At 56.9% G+C, this 22,280-nt stretch overlaps 2 protein-coding genes across 5 annotated transcripts in view; one reads left to right on the plus strand and one right to left on the minus strand.

Moving 5' to 3' along the window:
* PDZD4 (PDZ domain containing 4) overlaps positions 1 to 14,977 on the plus strand; it is a 28,726-nt gene extending 13,749 nt beyond the window's left edge. Inside the window, exons 2-8 of one of the 3 annotated variants that reach the window (XM_060292219.1) lie at positions 9,275 to 9,528; positions 10,651 to 10,741; positions 11,155 to 11,253; positions 11,827 to 11,889; positions 12,338 to 12,439; positions 12,683 to 12,793; positions 12,965 to 14,977. In XM_060292219.1, the coding sequence (XP_060148202.1) occupies positions 9,275 to 9,528; positions 10,651 to 10,741; positions 11,155 to 11,253; positions 11,827 to 11,889; positions 12,338 to 12,439; positions 12,683 to 12,793; positions 12,965 to 14,521 (2,277 nt within the window). In that variant the 3' untranslated portion in view covers positions 14,522 to 14,977. The other 2 variants (XM_030850427.2, XM_060292220.1) reach the window with 2 other exon arrangements.
* Positions 14,978 to 18,218: 3,241 nt separating this feature from the next.
* Positions 18,219 to 22,171, minus strand: SSR4 (signal sequence receptor subunit 4). Of its 2 annotated transcripts, none has more exons than XM_030850425.3 (6): positions 21,959 to 22,171; positions 19,995 to 20,110; positions 19,135 to 19,209; positions 18,891 to 18,980; positions 18,568 to 18,633; positions 18,219 to 18,374 (listed from the first exon to the last, which is right to left on the minus strand). In XM_030850425.3, the coding sequence occupies exons 1-6, from the start codon at positions 22,023 to 22,025 to the stop codon at positions 18,270 to 18,272; spliced, it is 519 nt and encodes a 172-aa protein (XP_030706285.1). In that variant the 5' UTR covers positions 22,026 to 22,171; the 3' UTR covers positions 18,219 to 18,269. The 2 variants fall into 2 exon arrangements, with proteins under 2 accessions (XP_030706285.1, XP_030706284.1); XM_030850424.3 differs by having other exon boundaries at positions 19,995 to 20,113; positions 21,959 to 22,127.
* Positions 22,172 to 22,280: the final 109 nt, after the last annotated feature.

The raw sequence follows: 22,280 nt of genomic DNA on the forward strand, positions 1-22,280 counted from the left end.
TTGTGGACCACGGGCTCTAGGCACGCGGGCTTCAGTAGTTGTGGCTCGCGGGCTCTAGAGCGCAGGCTCAGTCGTTGTGGCACACGGGCTTCGTTGCTCCGTCGCATGTGGGATCTTCCCGGCCCAGGACTCGAACCCGCGTCCCCGCATTGGCAGGCGGATTCTTAACCACTGCCCCACCAGGGAAGTCCCTCCTTCCAGTCTTTAAAGAAGATATTGTGTGATAATTGATACTTACGCACGTACCAATGAATATACATAACGGGCACGTGCATTCCAAATAGTTTTCAAAGCCCCGTGAGCCCCCGTGCACCCTGGGAGCTGGCACATTTGTAGCATCATGAAGCCTCCGTGGGCTCACACCTCCCTCCCCACCTTCATCTGTCAGCTGCCTCCCACGTGCTGAGATCCACACTCTCAGAACTGGGGTCAGCAATGCTATTTTTTTTGAAGTTTGTAAACATTTTTTCAAAAAACAATTTAGCCATGGTATATAAAGTTTGGAAAAAAGCAAGTTCTCAGATTTCCATTTCCCTCGAACAATGTTTTTATATATTCTTTCCCAGTCTTTCCATAAACATACTTTACATGGCAATCGTCATAGTTCACATGGCATTTTATATCTTTTTTGAGAAACAGGCTTGTTATTGGAAGACTCTGGTAGGGCAGCTGTACACTTCGATGAGGCAGACACTGTTAAAAAATTTATTTATTTATTTGGCTGCGCTGGGTCTCAGCTGCGGCGTGCGGGATCTTTAGTTGTAGCATGCGGGATCTAGTTCCCTGACCAGGGATTGAACCCAGGCCCCTCACGTTGGGAGCGCAGAGTCTTAACTGCTGGACCACCAGGGAAGTCTCGAGGCAGACAATTGTGCTTAAGACTGTTGTAAAGTTTTGGGCATTAAAAATAATGCTGGTACCTCAATAAGTTAAATGTAGAATGACCATGTGGCCCCAAAGATTTGAAAACAGGGACTCAAAAACTTGTACACAAATGTTCACCGCAGCGTGATTCACAATTGCCAAAAGGTAGAAGCAAACCAATGTCTGTTGAGGGATCAACGGTCTGTCCGCCCAATGCAGTAGTTTGGAATATGATGGAATATTACTCAGCCATAGAGGAATGAAGTACTGATGCCGGCTGTAATGTGGATGGACCTAGAAAACATGCTTGAGGAAAGATGCCAGACACATCGGACCACCTGTTGTAGAATTCCACTTATGAAATGTCTAGAGGCAAAGAAAGGAGATTGGTGAGTGCCAGGGCCTGGGGTGAATTTGGAGAGAATGGGCAGGGGGTCTCCTTTTGAGGGGATGAAAAGGTCCTGGAATTAAATAGATGTGATGGTTGCACAGCTACGTGAATGCACCAAATGCTACTGAACTGTACACTTGAAAATGGTCAATTTTACGTTTGGTGTATTTTACCACAATAAAAAAAATCATGAATGCTGCTCTGAACATCCTGTGATTCATGTAATATCGATTCTGATTATTTTAGGATCTATTACTTAGAGTCAATTTACTGGATCAAAGGGTGTGATGAACATTTTCAAGGTTCTTTATAGTTATTGACAGATTCCTCCAGCAAGTTTACCATTTTATGCTCTGGGGTAACGTTCAGACTGAGAGTGTGTGGTCTGTGATGGGGTCAGCCCGCGCAAGGGTCGCAGTGCGGGTCGGGGGGGGGGGGGAGGCGGCTGCTACTCCAGGGACCTCTCCCGCCCGCGCCCCAGACCAGGCTCCAGACCAGGCTCGGAGCTGCTTCCAGGGCAGGGATCTCCAGGTAAACGGGAGTCAGGCCCTCAGCGAGGGGAGGGGGAGGGCCACCTGGGCCACATTTGGGCAAAGAGGCGCCTCTGAGGCGCCGGTCCCCGCCCCCCGGCAAGGCAAGGGCACCTTTCTGCAGAGTCCTCAGTGGAAGCAAAGCGACTTCCAGCCCAGCTGGGTCCACAGGGCGGTCCCCTTGGGCAGCATCTTCAAATCGATTTCCCTGACCGTGGGCTCAGCGAGCAAGTATTTGCTCTCCCTGAACTAGAAGGGTTCCTGGTGAAGCTGAGCGCAGGTCCACGCGAGGTGTGGTGTGAGTGTATCCGGCCAGGCCTTCGGGCGGCCTCCAGAGCCCGATGGAAGGCGAGTCACCCTCAGACCCCCTGCTCGGCATTCTCCCTGGGTGGTCGCTAGGCCTTGAGTGGCGCTTGGGCTCGGAATGGACATGCCTGGGCACCTGGCCTTAAGTGAGTGTGGGTGACAGGAGGGGGGCAGGAGGTGACGAGCAGGTGTGCAAGCAGCAAGAAGAAGGGTGTGTGAGCGGGCAGGAGAGTGCCGAGGGCGGGAGTAGGGAGCCCAAGAGATGAATAAGCTTGGCTGGAGCGCTTAGGGGGAGGGTGGCGAAGGGAGGGGGCCAGAGAAGACCCTCTGCAAGGAGAAGAGAGTCCAACGCAGGATCCTAGACCTACCCCCACTGCCACCAAGCCATCCCACCACAACCCACGCCCCTACCCAGACCACCAGCCCAGAGCCCCCCACCTGAGCCGAAGCCCCGCCTTCTCACCCCACTCCTCCGCACCCTTCCCCCCATGGGTTCCCACCACCCACACGCCCCCAGCCCGCAAGGAGGGGGCTTCTCGAAGCTGTCCCGACTGAGCATGCTCCCTGCCCCTCAGCAGCCTGAGATGCTGACCGTGGTGGGCCTATTCGGCGAATCCCTTAACCTCCCCAGTTTCCTCATCTGTGAGGTGGACGTACTCTCAGTGCCTGTTTCATAGTACTGGCCATAAAGCACTCACAGCAGAATGGGGCACGGTCGCCCGTTAGTAAGTGGTAGCTATTAGTATTGGTTTGTAGCTATTATTAGTAATAATAGTAATGGCATCCCTGCCAGTATTAGAGCCACCCAGGCCAGAAACCTCTGTGCTCCCACATCCCCAGGTCTCACCCATTCCACATCCTAACGGGTGACGGCAGCAAGAGCCCCCCAGCTGGCCTCCCTCCCCCTAGCTGCTCCTCCACGTGGAGATGTTCTGGAATATTTCCTGAGCTTGGGAAAGTATGAGCATCAAAAATGATGTCAGCACGCGCGTGTACTGCCACCAGCCTCGATGTGGGCCTTGTTGGCCTCAGTGTTTTTCCCATGCCTGACCCCGTTCCTCTCCTTCTCCGTCCGAGGGGATTCAGGTTTGCCATTCTGAGGCACATTTTCTACTGTGTGTGCTATTCATAAGCAGGTGTGTTGTCACAAGCCACATGTATGACTATACCACACTTTTTGGAGCCACTCCACCGACGGCCGGCCCTCGGTTCTTTCTAGCTATTAAGATGACGCTGCTCGCTTCCCAGCGTCCCGAAGGGGCATCGATTCAAGCTTATGGGTGGGTGCAGGCTCCCTTTTCCTGGAATGCCCGTTTCCCTTTATTCTGGACAATCCTGTATCAGTTCTGTGCGTTTGTAAGGATCTTCTCTTAGCCTGTCCTATCTTCTCACTGTAGTTATGGTGTCTTTTGTTGTCCAGAAGTTTTACATTTTAACATAGTCAAATTTATCTTTTCCATTCTTGTTTGCCCATGTTTTGTCTTAAGGGAATTCCCTGGCCGTCCAGTGGTTAGGATTCATCGCTTTTACTGCCAGGGTCCAGGTTCGATCCCTGGTCGGGGAACTAAGATCCTGCATGCCGCGAGGCATGGCCAAAAAAAAAAAAAGAAAGAATTGCTTCTCTATCTCAGCATCATAAAGACACCGTTCTCTCGCCTCCAAGGTAGTTTTACCGTTTAGGACTTTGATCCATTTGGAATTGCTTGGTGTGGGTTTCGAGCAGTGGCAGCCGGGGAGGTGGGGAGCGCCCCCCGGTGGCCTTAGCTTGAGGGGGACTCTGAAGGGAAGCTGGCTTGGGTTCAGACATTTTGGGACTGGAGCGGGGCCATTTGAATGGTGGCTTCGCCGGTGCACGCGAGTCTTCGCTGCCGTAGGGTGAGTGAGGACGAGAAGCGGCAGAACGCTGGATCCTTACCGTGTGCCTGGGCCCGCACTGCTTTGCCCGTTGCCCCGCATTTCCGCATCTTGTTTGTAGCCTTCACCCTTTCTGGGAGGGCTCCTGTCTTACCTGTCCTGGTCCCACACACCTTCATTAGCTCTTGGGGCCCATCGTGACTGCTGAGGAGAAGAGAAGAGGCTGAAGGAGCCCCAGGCGCTCTCTGCAGGAGTGGCCCAGGAGCTCCAGGCCTCCACACCCAGAGGTCTGCCTCTGCTCTGCGCCACGTGGGTCAAGGGGAAGGTTGCTGGGCTGTCAGGGGCATCACTCCGGTGGCCTCGATCTGCTCCGTGGTGTGTGTGCCCATCCCCCTCTTGACATCCCAGACCACCCTGCACTCCCCTCCCACTGCCTGGGCCCAGTTTCCATAGCAACGCTGCTGCTGGGTAACTTTTCCAGGGAGACAGACATCCCTGTGTTTCCCAGTGTCACCTGAGCGTCCCACTGCACATGGTGAAAAGGTGAAACGTCCCCCACCCCCCACCAACCCCGGTCAAAGATGCCGAGCACAGCTCTCGGCCCTTGGCCCTTCTGCTTCTTACAGGAGCCCTTGACTTAAGGGCAGTGGGGAGCCGGTAAATGTTCTGAAACGCAAAGCCCTCGTTTGGAGCCTTTGTCGATTTCCATGGTGTAAACACTCCTACCATGGCCACCAGCCCGATGTCACTGAACGCGGGGATGGGAAGACATGCACAGTCGCACACTGTCCTATGGTGTCTCCTTCCAGACACACTAGACCAGATAAAAGTGTAGTAAAATAATTAGAAAGCCATGAGCTTGGAGGACTCATTGCCTTTGTTTTTATTTTTATTTATTTATTTAAAGTTCACACAATGAGATTCTTTAAAAGTATTCCAAGGGACTGAAGAAACATGGTAGTTTAAGATACAAAAGATAGTCACTCTAGGATTAAAAACAAAAGAAAATATTTATAATGATGGTCACCATCTATATTTGGCATTTTATTTCAAAAACTGACTTCTCTTTTTTTTTTAACATCTTTATTGGAGTATAATTGCTTTACAATGGTGTGTTAGTTTCTGCTTTATAACAAAGTGAATCAGCTATACATATACATATATCCCCATATCTCCTCCCTCTTGCATCTCCCTCCCTCCCACCCTCCCTATCCCACCCTCCCTATCCCACCCCTCTAGGTGGTCACAAAGCACCGAGCTGATCTCCCTGTGCTATGTGGCTGCTTCCCACTAGCTATCTATTTTACGTTTGATAGTGTATATATATCCATGCCACTCTCTCGCTTCGTCCCAGCTTACCCTTCCCCCTCCCCGTGTCCTCAAGTCCATTCTCTATGTCTGCGTCTATATTCCTGTCCTGCCCCTAGGTTCTTCAGAACTACTTTTTTTTTTTTTAGATTCCATATATATGTGTTAGCATACGGTATTTGTTTTCCTCTTTCTGACTTACTTCACCCTGTATGACAGACTCTAGGTCCATCCACCTCACTACAAATAACTCAATTTCGTTTCTTTTTATGGCTGAGTAATATTCCATTGTATCTATGTGCCACATCTTCTTTATCCATTCATCTGTTCATGGACACTTAGGTTGCTTCCATGTCCTAGCTATTGTGAATAGAGCTGCAATGAACATTGTGGTACATGACTCTTTTTGAATTATGGTTTTCTCAGGGTATATGCCCAGTAGTGGGATTGCTGGATTGTATGGTAGTTCTATTTGTAGTTTTTTAAGGAACGTCCATACTGTTCTCCATAGTGGCTGTATCAATTTACATTCCCACCAACAGTGTATGAGGGTTCCCTTTTCTCCACACCCTCTCCAACATTTATTGTTTCTAGATTTTTTGATGATGGCCATTCTGACCGGTGTGAGATGATATCGCATTGTAGTTTTGATTTGCATTTCTCTAATGATTAATGATGTTGAGCATTCTTTCACGTGTTTGTTGGCAATCTGTATATCTTCTTTGGAGAAATGTCTATTTAGGTCTTCCGCCCATTTTTGGATTGGGTTGTTTCTTTCTTTTGATATTGAGCTGTATGAGCTACTTGTAAACTTTGGAGATTAATCCTTTGTCAGTTGCTTCATTTGCAAATATTTTCTCCCATTCTGAGGGTTGTCTTTTCGTCATGTTTATGGTTTCCTTTGCTGTGCAAAAGCTTTGAAGTTTCATTAGGTTCCATTTGTTTATTTTTGTTTTTATTTCCATTTCTCTAGAAGGTTGGTCAAAAAGGATCTTGCTGTGATTTATGTCACAGAGTGTTCTGCCTATGTTTTCCTCTAAGAGTTTGATAGTGTCTGGCCTTACATTTAGGTCTTTAGTCCATTTTGAGTTTATTTTTGTGTATGGTGTTAGGGAGTGTTCTAATTTCATTCTTTTACATGTAGCTGTCCAGTTTTCCCAGCACCACTTATGGAAGAGGCTGTCTTTTCTCCACTGTATATTCTTGCCTCCTTTATCAAAGATAAGGTGACCATATGTGCGTGGGTTTATCTCTGGGCTTTCTATCCTGTTCCATTGATCTACATTTCTGTGTTTGTGCCAGTACCATACTGTCTTTTTTAAATAAATTTATTTATTTGTTTTTATTTTTGGCTGTGTTGTGTCTTCGTTGCTGGTTTCTCTACTTGCGGCGAGCGGGGGCTACTCTTTGTTGCAGTGCGTGGCCTCTCATTGTCGTGGCTTCTCTTGTTGCAGAGCACGGGCTCTAGGCATGCAGGCTTCAGTAGTTGTGGCACGTGGGCTCAATAGATGTGGCTCACGGGCTCTAGAGCACAGGCTCAGTAGCTGTGGTGCATGGGCTTAGTTGTTCCATGACATGTGGGATCTTCCCGGGCCAGGGATCGAACCCGTGTCCCCTGCATTGGCAGGCGGATTCTTAACCACTGCGCCACCAGGGAAGCCCTACCATACTGTCTTGATGACTGTAGCTTGTAGTATAGTCTGAAGTCCAGTAGCCTGATTCCTCCAGCTCCATTTTTCTTTCTCAAGATTGCTTTGGCTATTCGGGGTCTTTTGTGTTTCTATACAAATGTTGAAATTTTTTGTTCTAGTTCTGTGATAAACGCCATTGGTAGTTTGATAGGGATTGCATTGAATCTATAGATTGCTTTGGGTAGTAGAGTCATTTTCACAATGTTGATTCTTCCAATCCAAGAACATGGTATATCTCTCCATCTGTTTGTATCACCTTTAATTTCTTTCATCAGTGTCTTATACTTTTCTGCATACAGGTATTTTGTCTCTGTAGGTAGGTTTATTCCTAGGTATTTTATTCTTTTTGTTGCAATGGGAAATTGAAGTGTTTCCTTAATTTCTCTTTCAGATTTTTCATCATTAGTGTATAGGAATGCAAGAGATTTCTGTGCATTAATTTTGTATCCTGCTACTTTACCAAATTCATTGATTAGCTCTAGTAGTTTTCTGGTAGCATCTTTAGGATTCTCTATGTATAGTATCATGTCATCTGCAAACAGTGACAGCTTTACTTTTTCTTTTCCGACTTGGATTCCTTTTATTTCTTTTTCTTCTCTGATTGCTGTGGCTAAAACTTCCGAAACTATGTTGAATAATAGTGGTGAGAGTGGACAACTTTGTCTTGTTCTTGATCTTAGAGGAAATGGTTTCAGTAAAACTGACTTCTCTTTTATTCAAAGTTCTGAAAGCAGCCAGATTCATTGGAGGTAGTTTTTCTTGTAGTCACATCTGTCTGACTTTATTGAATTTCCTTTTCTTAATGAATCCTGAGGGTTGAGTTAAATGTTAAATATTGGTGTTTATATAAGGAACATGCATGTTTGCTTTTGCCTTTGTTTTTAATAAAATTCATTTAGTTGTAAGTTTGTTCCATTGAAAGGTCGATACTGGCTGTGTTTAATGCTGCCTCAAGCATTTCCTGACAGTTTTGGCTCTGCTAAGGGCTTCAAGGCCAGTCCTCACATTCCCTTGGTGCCCAGCCAAATACACGTCAGCAGCCAGCCCCGCGGGCTCCGTTCCCTCTTCGCTTTATAACTGCGGCCTCTCCAGCTGTCCAGATCCTCTTGGGCTGTGCTGACCACGTTCTTACAACTAATACCTTCTTGGTTGACAAGCTGTTTCCTTGATACCCTTTGATCCAATAATTCCACTTTTGGAAAATTTCTCTAACATAACAACTATAGATTACACAAAGATATACATAGAAAATAGGTACAGAACTTACAAACAATGTGTCTCTGCAACCTTCTTTATAATAAAATTGAAAACCACTAGTGATGGACAGTAGGGACCAAGCCAATACACAACGGACGGTCCACGCGCAGGCTGGCGTGCTCCAGGCCTCGGGGCGCCTGCAGTTACAAATTGGAAAAAGAGCAGGAATGAAATATGCCAACACATTCACAGCTTTTACACCCTTGAGATGGGTGATTTTTGTTTTCTTCCTTATGGTTTTCTGTATTTTTCAAATGTTCTACAACGAAACTGCTTTTTTTTATAATTAGACAGACCTGATTAAAAAAATCTTTTCTGACCATGCGAAGATTACAGAGAGGGGAACATAAAAACTGAAACTACTGTCTACAAGGACACAACCAAGTAGCAGCAAGGTGATTATTTGGGTTCCATGAATCAGAGGAGCCACTGGCTGGCCAGGCGTCCCTAGGACTCCTTGTGCTTTCCTTTGACAGCCTGTCTTCCTGGAATGACATCCAGGGCTGGCCTGTTCTTTGCAGCCTGGAAGACATGATTTTGCAATTGCATTGGGCATCTCTGTGAAGCACCCCTTCTCCGGAGACTCCCGGGGAGGGGGTGGCACCGTGAGAAGTGAAGACTGGGACAACAGTGGTCTTGTAAGGGCCACTTCCTCAGCACCTCTTAGGCTCGGTGTGTGTTGGCCTTTTCTCTATGGTGAGTCGTTGCTGCCTTGAGGACAGAGACCCTGTCCTCTGAGGCTTCTTGCTCTTCCGGACTCTCCCACCTGAACCCGTTTGTTGACTGACTCCTGTCGGCAGAAGGGAGTCAAGGTCTCCCTCCCACCTTGATATGTTGGATGTTCCCAGCAGATGCTCGGTCATTGCTAAGGGGGCTCCCCGTGATCTTCCCACACCAGCTCTGGCCTCAGTGCTGCTTGAAGGAGGAGGACGGCCGAAGGGGATCTAGGGCCCTCGGGGCGTGGCGCCATGTGGGGGCAGGGCTGAGAAGTGGGGCTCACCTGGGAATGAGGGCGCCCAGGGGTAAGCAGGGCCTCAGCGGGTCCTCACGGGGACATGTCGTCTCTGCCGCAGGTGAACGGGAAGGAGCTCTCCAAGCTGTCTCAGGAGCAGACCCTGGAGGCCCTGCGTGCCTCCAAGGAGCCCCTGGTAATCCAGGTGCTGAGACGCAGTCCCCGCCTCCGGGGCGATGGCTTCTCCCACGACCTGCAGCTGGTGGACAGTGGCACTCAGACCGACATCACCTTCGAGCATATCATGGCGCTGGGCAAGCTGCGCCCACCCACCCCACCCATGGTCATCCTGGAGCCGTACGTCCCGTCTGAGCTGTGAGTCGCCCTCAGGAGGGCCCCGGGCCCTGCCTCCAGAGAGGGCAAGCCACCTGGGGTGGCTGCCCCGTGCCACCCAGAGGCCACACTGTCGCAGCTCTGGGCGTGGCAGGGAGACCCCGACTGGCTGCCCCCGGGCAGGAAGCAGGCTCCTTGGCCTCCGGAGCTGACCGTCTCACCCCAGGGCTCGGGCATCTCCGGGCCTTTAGCCTCTGGCTGGACAGCAGCTGGTGAATGGGCCTGAGGGTCCTGACATGCAGGCTCCCCACTGTATCTACCCCCAGGGCCAAGGGAGGACCGTCCCGGGACTTTGCTGCCGGAAGGTTGAGGTCCTCAGCTCCTCCTCTATCCTTTCTCCTCCTCTGCCGCCCCATCGTCTTCTGCCTCACAAGCATCATCCCTTGAATCTTCTTGCATCCTTGTCTGTCCCATTCCTCTGCCTGCTCTGAACTTCCTCCATCTCTTCGGCTTCTTTCTTTGGCCCGCTCGGAAGAAGGGCCTCTCATCCGGGCCTGGTGGCCCATGACTGTGAGCGCTGACTCATTTCGCTAGCCTCACCCCGGCGGCAGGGAGGTCATCCCGGGATCCCCTCCTCCACAGAGAGGTAGGCCTGGGGCTGGCAGTAGCCAAGCTTAGCCTCGGGGCAAGGAGGGCCGCCTGTGGAGAGAGACTGGGCCCTCCTCCGCTGCCCAGCAATCCTCCAGGGCCTGGATAACTCCTGGGGGCACTGCATGAGTGGGGCCAGTGCCAGGTGGGAGGGGCACCCGCAGTTTGGAGAAGTCAGTCCCTGCTGGCTGGCATGGTTAGAGGAGTCTGAGCTAGCGGACAGGACAGGATGGGGTGGGATGGGATGGGACAGGGCGGGGTGGGGAGAGCTAGGCATGCCTGGGTCCTCGCTGCAGATGCCCTCACACTCCTGTTCAAGAAATGTTCCTGGTCTTTGCATAGATGCATGTAGCTCAAAAGGAGGGGGTACAGAAGAGGTAGCTGGGCCACCGCCTCCCAAGGTTGCACCCCGAGCAGGGCTCCATGCCAAGCGCACTGGGACCCGCCAGCTGGGAGCCGGGGCTAGGGAGAGAGGGGAGCAGATGGCTGGCCTGACGCCCCGCTTCTCCTGGGCAGCCCCCCCATCAGCCATGAGTATTATGACCCGGCGGAGTTCATGGAGGGCAGCCCGCAGGAGGCAGACCATATGGAAGAGCTGGAGTATGAGGTGAGCTGGTGGCCAGCCTTGGGCGCCAGCCCCAGGGCATCTGTCTGTGGCCCAGCTCGGGCCTGGCTCCCGAACCCCCAGGCGGCTGGGCCTCGCGGCCCTTTCCCACGCATGGCTGAAGGGCTCAAGGGCCAAACTGGGCTGAGTTGGGGAGGGCACGGGTGAGGTCCCTCTGTCAGTGTGTGCCGGCGAGTCTGTGTCCCACGCATGTCTGTACGCTGTGCGTCCCGTGTGTCTTGTGTGTGTCTTGGGCATTTCCTGGTAAGGGACACCACAGGACACACGTGCCATTTGGGATGGTAAGAGAGACCTTTGGGAACTCAGCTCAGGTGATGCGGTCTGGGGGGTTAGGCTGGGCCGAGGCTGCTGTCCCTGCAGCTTCTCCCTCTGCTTATCCATCCCCCTTGTGGCAGGAGGTGGAGCTGTATAAAACCAGCCACCGGGACAAGCTGGGCCTGATGGTCTGTTACCGCACGGATGACGAGGAGGATCTGGGCATCTACGTTGGAGAGGTATGAAGGCGGGACGGGCGGCTGGGATCTTCTAGAAGGCAGTGGAGCTCTACGTGCCTTCCTGTGTGCTGGGACACGACAGCTGGACTTGGGTGCCCATCTGTACGGCACCCATGAGGGGCCAGGGCAGCACGGAGGCACGTGCTGAGGCAGGATGTGGCGCGTGAAGACTCCCCACAGCCTTGCCACGCTGCCCAGGGCTCTGAGGCTGCCCATAAGGAGGCAGCTTAGCGTCACAGGAAGGCAGCCAGTGGCTTCGGCGTGTGTCCAGCCGGGCAGTCCTCCCCAGGAGACCTGTGCCCGTAGTGGAACAGTGGGGCCTTGCGGGGTAAGGCAGGACGTGGTCCGGCCAGGCTGTGTTCTCCCACCACGTCCTTCAGGAGCCCTGCTGGTAATCACAGGGGTTCTTCTCCGCCACCCGTCTGGCAGGTGCTGGGTACTTTCCCATACTTTGCCATGCTCAAAAAATCAGCCCTCCGTTCACAGTGGGGCCTCGGAGGCGAGGCTGCCCCTTCCTACCAGACGGGCACCTCAGGGAGGGGGCCGAGTCCCCATGATGCGCGTGCCTTGCAGGTGAATCCCAACAGCATCGCAGCCAAAGACGGCCGCATCCGCGAGGGAGACCGCATCATCCAGGTGAGCAGGGCAGGCAGGCCCCGCAGCTCTCCTCAGCCAGTTCTAGCTCCCTCCTGCTCAGAGCCCCGCCCGATGCCGGGCATCCCGCCGGGCCTGAAACCAGGGCTAGGACCATCTCCCTCCTGCACGACCACGCGGTGGTTCCCATGTGCCCGTGGGCTCTGCTGGCGTCTCTGCTCGGGCCCCTTACCAGCCTGTCCCTCCGTGCCCCAGACGTGAGCGTGCGTCCTGCTCCTCGCCGCTCCAAGCACGTGTGCTCTTGTGTGGGCCAGGCTGTCTTCGCCCCCGGCACCTTCCACTTGTCTCCATCCTGCCAGAGCTCGAGAGCCTGTCCTGGCCCAGGGTGCTCGCTTTGGAGCTCCCTGCGAGGGGACCCCTGTAGCTCAACTGGAGCCTGCCCCAGAGCCAGCCCTGGTGTCCTCGTTGATTGTCCCTTGGCCTGCCACAGATAAATGGTGTGGATGTCCAAAACCGGGAAGAAGCAGTGGCCATCCTGAGCCAGGAGGAGAATACCAACATCTCCCTGCTGGTGGCCCGGCCTGAGAGCCAGGTGTGTGTGCCCAACAGGGCGTCCTGAGTCCCCTGATGTGGGGCTTTGTGTCTTGAAAGCTGCCGACTAGGGCACAAACATGCCAACATCCTGGCACTGATGGGAGGGTGTGGGGGGGGTGTTCGGGGCCCATTTCCCTTTGTGGCCTCTGATGGCTGAGTGGGCTGGGACCTAGACGCGAGTGGGGTCATTGTCTGCGGAGGTCCTTAAGGCAGTGGGGACAGCACGGGCCTGTCTCTGCAGCTGGCGAAGCGGTGGAAGGACAGTGACCGGGATGACTTCCTGGATGATTTTGGCTCTGAGAATGAGGGGGACCTGCGGGCGCGGAAGCTGAAATCTCCCCCTGCCCAGCAGGTGAGGAAGGAGGAAAGGCGGTGGGGGGGAGGGCGGGCAGGACGGCAGACGGAGTAGAGGCTTGGGGGGGCTGCGGGAGATGGACCAGACCCGAAAGCCCTTCCGATCTCCATCCTCCCCCCACGGCGCCCCCACTGGTGGGTCCCAGACTGAGCGGGGCTCATCTTCCAGCTCCAGCTTGGAAACGAAGAGGAGAAAGGGGCCCCTGATGCGGGCCCAGGCTTGAGCAACAGCCAGGAGCTGGACAGCGGGGTGGGCAGGACGGATGAGAGCACGCGCAACGAGGAGAGCTCTGAGCACGACCTGCTGGGGGACGAGCCCCTGAGTACCGCCAACACGCCCGGGCCCCTGCGCAAGTTTGGCCTGCAAGGGGACGCCCTGCAGAGCCGCGACTTCCACTTTAGCATGGACTCCCTGCTGGCCGAGGGCGCAGGGCTGGGTGGCGGCGAAGTGCCGGGCCTCACGGATGAGGAGTACGAGCGCTACCGCGAGCTGCTGGAGATCAAGTGCCACCTGGAGAATGGCAATCCCCTGGGCCTCCTCTTTCCCCGGGCTGCCGGTGGCAGCGGCGCCCTGGATGTCAACCGCAACGAGAGTGTGGGCCACGAGATGGCCGTGCTGGAGGAGGAGCTGCGGCACCTGGAGTTCAAGTGCCGCAACATCCTGCGGGCGCAGAAGATGCAACAGCTGCGGGAGCGCTGCATGAAGGCCTGGCTGCTGGAGGAGGAGAGCCTCTACGACCTGGGGGCCGGCGAGCCCAAGAAGCACGAGCTGTCTGACATCTCCGAGCTGCCTGAGAAGTCAGACAAGGACAGCACCAGCGCCTACAACACGGGTGAGAGCTGCCGCAGCACTCCGCTGCTGGCGGAACCCCTGCCCGAGAGCCCCCTGAGGCGGGCAACCGCCGGGGGCAACTCCAACCTGAACCGGACCCCCTCCGCACCCCCTGTCGCCGCCCACCCCAAGGCTGCCCCTCCGCAGGGGGGTCCCGCCAACTTCCGATCCCTCTCCCGGGATCCCGAGGTGGGCAGGAGACAGCACTCGGGGGAGCGGGTCCGCCGCGGCCCCAAGACGGGGGTGACCCTGGAGCGCGTGGGCCCCGAGGGCAGCCCTTACCTGTCGCGGCGCCACCGCATCCAGGGCCAGGAGGGCGATCACTACCACAGCTGCATGCAGCTGGCCCCGCCGCGCGGTCTGGAAGAGCTGGGCCGCAGCCCCTTGAGTTTGGCCAGTGGCCCTCGGGTGGGTGGGGTGGCGGCGGCGGCCACCGATGCGCCCCGCATGGAGTGGAAGGTCAAGGTGCGCAGCGACGGGACCCGCTATGTGGCCAAGCGACCGGTGCGGGACCGCCTCCTAAAAGCCCGGGCCCTGAAGATCCGGGAGGAGCGCAGCGGCATGACCACCGACGACGATGCGGTGAGTGAGATGAAGATGGGCCGCTACTGGAGCAAGGAGCAACGGAAGCAGCACCTGATCCGGGCCCGGGAGCAGCGGAAGCGGCGCGAGTTCATGATGCAGAGCCGACTGGAGTGCCTGCGGGAGCAGCAGAGCGGCGACAGCAAGGCTGAGCTCAACATCATCGCCCTGAGCCACCGCAAAACCATGAAGAAGCGGAGCAAGAAGATCCTGGACAACTGGATCACCATCCAGGAGATGCTGGCCCACGGCACGCGCTCGGCCGATGGGAAGCGGGTCTACAACCCTCTGCTCTCCGTCACCACTGTCTGAGCCCAGCTGTGCTCCAGGGCACGGGTCCTCCGCCCTGGCCCAGGTCCACTGAGCCTGCCGGGACCCCGTCTTCTGCTCTCCCTTAGAATCTAGCGTGTGTCTGTGTGTGCACGTGGGACTTTGTTACCAGACAGAAGCCCCTGGAGGACGAGGGACGCTTCTCTCCATTGGTGACTTCCTTCTCCCCAAGTACAGAGACCACATCAACAGCTGGTCTGGGGGCAGACCCGTATCGGCCCCCCCTTCAGCCGTAGGCATGTGTGTGTGTGAGACACGAGCCCAGACACATGTACACATGCAGACACACGCATTTCCCTCCAGAGCGCTCTCAGTGCGGGCACTTGGGGACAGGGAAGTCAGCTGAAAAGCAGAGGCAAAGAAGACTGTCCTAAGCACAAGAGAATGTCCGTTACTTGTAGACAAAGGCAACCCTGATCTCTGTGGTTCTTTTCCTTTTCTGTGCTTGCCAATTGTTGTTTTTGGGGTTTGTTCGTTTTGTGGACCCGCTCTGAGGGCTGGCAGCTCCTTCAGGCAGCCTGACAGAGGTGGAATCCCCGAGTGATAGCTGGGAAGGAGGGGGGTGGGGGGAAGCAGGGGAGGGGGATGGGGGGAGGGGAGGTGGGGGGATGAAGGCAAGAATGGGAAGCAGCTTTGCAGATGGCCTCCGCTCCGAGGTGTGGCGACTGGGAGCTTCCAATGTGGCTTGCCAGGCTCACCTTGGAGGTCACCTCCTTCCCCGGCGACTGCGGGGACTGAAGGGTCAGTGTCCGTCCAAGAAGAAGGAAGAGAGCCCAGGGCTGTGGCAGACGCCTTCTGGAGCTCGGCTTCTCTCCTGAGTGGCGTGAGTAGCAGCAGACCTCGGTGACACGACCCACGCAGAGCTAGGGAGCGGCCTGGAGCTGAGTGACAGGCGGGCCCTGCCAGGTGGGCTGACCGGAGAAGATGCCCTGCGCCCCACTTTGCCAGTGTGGGCCAGGCAGCCCCCGGGGACCTGTGCATTAGTGAGAGCTGGCCTGCGGGCCCTTCCCGGCTCAGAGAGCCTCAGATGGAAGGCTGACAGGCTGCTCACCCCCGCCCCCTGCCGGCATCGTGAGAATAAAGCAAGCTGCCTTCGAGGGTGACTCCTGGCCTCGTGTTCATTCTCCTTCATTCTCCAGCACCGGGGGCTGGCGTGGGGCCGGGCGGGTCAGGGGGAAGCTGAGCAAAAGCGAGGTGTTCTGAAGTCAGCCTCCAGCACTCTGGGAGGAGGGACAGAGCCACCAGAGTCATTTCAGAGGTCTGCCACGGTCACAAGGGTGGTGCCCAGTGCAGGAAGGATGGCAGACACCTGTCTCAGGACTGGCGACTGAGCCTGGAGCCGGCATGTGCATGAGGCCAACACCCCTGCTCTGGTCAGAGTCGTAGAGAAGTGGTTCCACCCTCTCCCTGCCCTGCAGCTCAGGGAGTGCCCTAGCGCTTCTGGAAGGCACAGGCTTCCTTCCCTGTTTGGGGACCCCACAGTGCCTAGCCCTCAGAAGATGCAAAGAAGTGTCTTTTGACCAGATGAATACCAGGTGGCTGCGGGAACTCCCAGAGGTTCCATTCAGCACAGCAAACCACTGGGCATCTGCTCAGTGTCAGGAACCCTGCTAAGTCCTGGCTGGGGCCAAGGCCCCAAAGACAGCAACTCCAGGGGTACCGTCTGTGCGGTGAGCCCTTGAGTAGGCGCTGTCTCCTGAAAGGACACAGGATGCTGCCAGCACATTAAGTGGGTGAGGATACATTTAAAAATTCTCTTGAAAGAGCAATGTAGTAGACCTCTTGTTAATTTTGCTAACTTGCTGAGATTGGCGTGAGCAAGAAACCTGAGCCTGTGTTCCCAGAAGCGGAGTGCCCTGCTGTCTGAACAGCTGGGAGGGAAGACCCAGCACGTCACACAGAACACCAGTGGCTTCAAGGGAGGAAAGGGCTTGTTGATGAAAAGGGGCAAACACGAGACACCACCTTCCTCTTGCCCCTCAGAGGCCTCTGGAGCGGGGGGCTAGGAACATCAACTCGTGACCGGCCCCGTTCCTTGGGAGGGGACACTCCACATAGGCCCCTGTGAAGGATGGGTTCCCAGGACCCAGCCCCTCGCAGAAAACTGGCTGCGGTTGGAGACTAAGGCCGCCTGCTCCCTGAGCACCCCTCTCTGGCTGCTGGGGGCTCACTGTGATGGCGCTAGAGGCACCTTGCTTTTGCTCTGGGGTGGGGGCCAGGACAGGCCCGGATCCGAGGGTCCCTCGGCTGTGTGAAGGCCGGTGCTGGGGCTTGGCTCTCACTGGCTCCGGGCAATGTTGACACCAGGAGATCTGGAAGCCCTTGGCAACCGGCGCACTGGACCAGGAGTGGTGGAGCTGGGATCAAAAAGAGCCGCTGGGTGGCCAACAGCTGCCACTTTCCCCCTTAAAAGGAGGAGGAGCGGTGCTCAGCCAGCAGGCGCCACCCGAGCTCCCACCAGCCCTGTCTGGGATGCAGAAAGCGCCTCAGCCAGCAGCTCGCGCCTGGCCTGGTCTTCAGGGGCCCCATGGTTCCTGTTGTGCCCGTTTTGGGAGCGAGGACGGGGCTCTTCCCTAGAGCCTCCCTATTCCTGCCAGCCACCCATGCTGACCCGCTTCGCTTGGACTGAGGGTGCGGGGCAGGGAACAGCTGGCGTCCCCTAGCCTGGAGAAGGTCCCCAGGCAAGTCCCTCCACACTCCCGCGGAGGACAAGGCCCAGAGGAGAGCCCCACCCACTCCCGTAGGCTCTGGGCCTCCTTTGGGGTGCAGCCTCCCTGGACGCTGATCCCAAGGACCCCTCACGACAGCCTGGAGGAAGCCAGGTCACCCTAGGGCCCCTCACCTCTGCAGTCACCAGGTGGCAGCAGGGACGCTGGGCTGGTGGGAGGGCTGCGGGCTGACGTGGAGCGTGGAGCCTGCACAGGGACGCCCGCCCGGTTTCTCGAGAACATCAGTGCTCAGAGAGCGGGTTCGCTGGAGGGAAGGGACACAGCCGAGCTGGAAAGGGCTAACGATGGGCTCCTGGGAGGCTTGGGGGTCCAGGTCCTCTCTTGTGCCTTTCTCCGTGCCCCACCCGACACCAGAGGTGAGAGCATCCTGGGAGGCACCACACTGGAGCGGAGAGCTTGGAAGGACCACCCCCCTGGACAGCTACCTGGAGTACTAGCTTCGACCGCATTAAGCGCCACAGGGACGCCTGCAGCGCCCCCCAGGAAAAGCACAGGAAGTACTTCAGTGTGTGGTTCCTGCCCAGGGCCCTTCCAAAGGCCAGGAGGGGCCGTGGCTACGTGCACTGCTGACTGCTGGGTTTCGGGGAAGCTCCCCACGCCACCTGCCCTGGGCAGTTGCCCTCGAAATGGCAGGTGGTCAGAGGGTCCTTCCCTAAGCGGGCCCAGGCAGGAGAACAAGGCCACTCTTTGCCAGAGATTGGGGGGCGGAGGGGAGAGACAGCCCCGTGCCCCGCCCGGAACCAGGCAGGCAGCCCTGGGAGACGGTGGGCACTGGGTATTAGGGGGCTGAGAAGGGAGCGCTAACAATGGCCAAGAGTAAAGCAAACGTACACAAGGAGGAAGGGGACCTCCAGACCTGCCCCACTCGGTGCCTGTGCCGTCTAGGCAGGCAGAGGGATGCCGGCCACCCAGCTCTGCCCGTGTGTGTGACACAGTCCTGGTGCTTGGGATAGCTGGTAACTGTTTATTGAAAGAAGCAGGGGGGCGGGGGGGCATCACCCTCAGGCCTGGATGTGGCTCTTGGCGCTGAAGGCCAGGTAGTAGATCACTAGGCCAATGGCAGCGGCCAGTACCTCGGTGGAGACCCAGGGCCCATTCCAGGTGCCCTGCAAGAAAGGAGACCAAAGTCATTCTCGGGGGAGGGACAGGCGAGAAGGCCGGCCGCTCCAGCCACCCTCCTCCTGGGGCGCGAAGACACACTGGTCCACTTGGCTCAGCCCCCAGCTCTCGCTAAAACGCGAGGCTTGCCACCGGCTCCCTCCTTCCCCTGTGCCAGGCCAGCCCCTTCTGGCCACTCACCCGATGGTCCACGCTGACTGTGAACAGAGGTGGGATGATGGAAATGTCCTCGTTATTTCTCTGAGCCTGTGAGGGAGGTGCTGGGGTCAGGGGGCGATGCTGGGTGGGGTGGGAGAGGCAGGAACACCGGCCAGAGTCGTGGAAGGAGAAATGCGGGTGAAGGAGCGACACGGAAGGCACAGGGCCAGGTGGGGTGGGTGAGCAGGAAGGCGCCCACCGGCCGTCCTGCTCCAAGTCAGAGAGGGGACCTCAGGGTGGAGCCAGCTGGGGCAGCGGCTATGCCCCCCCTACTGCAGGCCTGGGTGGCCTTCGGGGACACTCACCTTCCTCAGGAGGCTGTAGGACTCCTCGTCAAAGAATCTGACCTCGTAGGTGCCTGCGTGGGCGCTCTTGTGGTCTAGGCTCCAGGACACCTGGGTGGGGTGTGTTCGGCAGGGGGTGGGCAGTGCACATGGCGCCACGGCCAGCGCATCGAATTCAAGAACCCCAGCCCTGCTGGCCCGGCCTTCAAGCCACACCCGTGAACGGGTGGCCTCCCGCGAAAGTGACCACCACAGCATCCCTTACCTGGTATCGGCCCACGTCCTGGCCCCGGGTAACAGGAAACTGTTTTCCACTGACGTCAGCATAAAGAGCCATGTTCTGGGGGAGGGGATGAAAGGAGAGTCACCTTCTCCCCTCTCTGGCTGCAGGTGAGGCCCCGCTCTGCCACCCGGAGTAGCGCCCTCCGCCTGTGTGTGGGTATGGAGGCCGCCGGGCACAGCCGGGGACTGCGGTGTGTCTGGCGGGGGTACTCTCCACGTCTGTCCCCCTCCTCGGGGGCCACACCTCCCCTATGCCTGGCCTCCCTAACGCGCGGCGAGCCTGCTAACTGGACACGGGCGGGGTGAGTGAAGTGTTCTTGCTTCTCCTCGGAGCCTGGAAGGGGGCATCACGGTCGCGGACACCCAATGAGCTGCCTAAAGCAGACTGTACCTACCAAGGCCCAACTTCCTTCCTTCTCTGGGCCTTTAGGTTGCAGAGGCTGAGGCCAGGGCTGCTTGGCCTTGAAATGACGAAACACACATGTGGACACACACTTCGGCAAAGAGCAACCAGTAAAGGGACGCAGAAGCCTGGGGGCTGACCCTGGCTGTCTCTCCCTTCACACGTATACTCTTTGCACACACAGCAAGATGCCTGTCTATATCACCGCACATAGATGCAGCAGAGCAGGCAGGTGAGGGGAATGTTCTTTAAATATCTGCTAGAATCTGGCCTGGCTGTGCCCTGATCTCTCCTACACCTGGGAATCAAAACCCTGATTCTCCCTGTCCACACGGACCCCCAGGTCTGACCCCATCCACTGCCAGTGAGGGCCCCAGGTCTCAGCCTCACTGCTCACCTCTCGCCCCCGCACCCTCCTGGCTGAACCCCCGCTGCCTCACCTGGACCCTGTTCTTGCAAGTCAGGGAGATCTCCACGATGAAGACAGTCTCAGTAGAAATGACAGCATCCGAGGTGGTATAGTAAGAAGGGGTGATCTGGGGCTCCACACAGGCCTCTGCTGCGGAGAGGCAGAGATGAACGGCTAAGGCCTGGCTTGTGCTTGCTGGGTTAGGGCCAGAAGGGACCACCCTAACCCCACTTCCCAGAGCTCATCAGCTGAGCACACAAAGGGCCCTTTGCACCCTGCCAGGTGGGGTCTGGGAGACAGATTCAAATGATCAGTCAGAACTACAGTGGTCTTGAAGGAAGGCAGGGGAAGGGAGACACGAAGGCTTTGTACAGGTGGAACCTCAACGTACAGGCAGAACAGGTGAGTGTGTGTGTGTGTGTGGGGGGGGGCGTGCTGCATGAATTCACTGCACGACTCGAGTCTGTGCCTGGACCTGCAGACAGGGAAGCCGTGCAATGGTTTAGGGATGCAGTCTGCCCTGGAGCACCCTAGAAGCCCAGGGGGTGGCCAGGCTGACCTCAATCCAGAGCCATGCATGGCTCTGGACAGTTTACTGAAGGCATCTTCTGCAGACACAAAGCATGGTGCTGCTGGCAACCTATGGGGCTTTTGATATGAAGGAAAGGGTCTCTGCCCCAGACAGTTGACAGAAGACCACGACTGGCCCCAGTGTTTCCGGAGGGAAAGAAATGGCAGAGGGTCTGGGTCCATAAGCATAACTTGTCCCCTTGAACAGGGCTGCACTGAGAAAAAGGATGCTGCCGTAGTCATCTCCACACTGCTAGAGGCTAAAGGGAAGGAAAGGTGCCACCTAAATCACAAGGCGTCCACTGCTCTCCAAATGTGGTGTCCGGGCAGGGCCGTGACTTAGGCTGAAGCAGTCAGACGCCGTGGGACTGGAATGGCGGGAGGAAGATGCCTGGGAACATGGGTGGGAGGCGGTTCTCAGGAGCCACATCCCCCAGATCCTTCCACGCTCTGCTAGACTTGACCTTTTTCCTGTGGCCACGGGGGAGCACAGAGGGGCTTTATAGTTAGGTCTGTCCTTTCCAGGCATCACTGACTATAGCGTGGGGGGGGTCCTGAGGAGCAGGAGAGCAGGGTGCAGGCGGGGAGGCCAGTTAGGCTGGTGAAACACTGCAGGCATCAAGGGCGCTGGCCTGAGGTAGGGCAGGTAAAGTGAATGCACTGAAAGTGGCCCTGACCCAGTCCAGGCCCCCAGGCCCGGGGTGGGGGCTCCTGCAAGGACCTCCTCCTAAACAAACTTCTGGACTCCAGTCTGAGCTCAGCCCTGCCACTAAGTGTTAACAACCTCTCAAGAACGTGAAGCCATCTGACTCCGCTGAAAAACCCTATAAAGATATGGCAAGGCCTCGGGGGAAACAAATCAACCGCCTGATCTAGGCACTCTAGGCCCACTCATCTTTCCCTCTTCAGTTCCTTTCTAACTCGCCCGCACTCCGGGCCCCTCTGCCTGGACCGTCCCTGCTCCCTCTTCACTCAGAGCTCTCTTCCTGGAGAGGCCTGGCCCCACCGCACCGGGTCAGGTGGCTCCTCTCCACCGGCCCAGTTTCTCGCTCCGATCGCCCGGCGCTGCAGAGCTTTGCTCCTGTCCGACCCCCCTCCGGGACCGGGAGCTCCTGGAGTGGCAGCAGGGACGTGTGTCATTTTTCCTGCTGGAGCTGGGGCCAGGCGCACGGGAGAGGCTCTGGGACTCTTCCTCGCGGAAGTAGACGAGGGACAGACTAGGCTGTTTCTCCCAGCAGCCCAGCTGCTTGGTAAACGTGTGTGATGCAAGAGCGCGTGGTGGGCTCGGCTGCCGCGACCAGAGACCACCTGCCTCTCTGAAGAAGAAAGCCCAGACCCCCGCTTCGCCCGCACCCCTCCTCCCCCCACGCACCACCAGTCGTGGGTGAGAGGCTCGCCAGAAACGAGCTCCGGCCAGGCCGCTACCTGAGCAGCAGGAGAGGCCGGACAGCAGGAGTAGCGCCAGGGCGCCGAGAGATGCCAGCGCCGCCATCGCCTCTTCTCTGCCGAGGGAAAAAGAGAGCGACTCCCCTGAACACGAGGAGCAGACGAGGAAGCGCGACGCGTAAGCGGCCGCAGCAGCCAATCAGGGGCCGGCGGGCCGGGCGGGCCTGTGACGTCGCCAGCGGCACTGACGTGTCCCCTCCCCGGACCAGGGGCCCAGCGGGCCGCCCTCCCCCGCAAGATGGCGACGACGATGGCGACGGCGGCGGCGGCGGCGCCGCTGTCGGCGCCGGAAGAGGGCGTG

Source organism: Globicephala melas, chromosome X (assembly GCF_963455315.2).
Source record: "Globicephala melas chromosome X, mGloMel1.2, whole genome shotgun sequence".
Lineage (NCBI taxonomy): Eukaryota > Metazoa > Chordata > Mammalia > Artiodactyla > Delphinidae > Globicephala > Globicephala melas.

Coding starts and splice junctions, on each gene's coding strand:
- SSR4 (XM_030850424.3), bottom strand. CDS start 22,025: ATGGCGGCGCTGGCATCTCTCGGCGCCCTGGCGCTACTCCTGCTGTCC. Junction 18,634..18,890: donor CCTACAGCCTCCTGAGGAAG/GTGAGTGTCCCC, acceptor CCTCCCTCACAG/GCTCAGAGAAATAACGAGGA. Junction 18,375..18,567: donor CAGTCAGCGTGGACCATCGG/GTGAGTGGCCAG, acceptor CCTTTCTTGCAG/GGCACCTGGAATGGGCCCTG.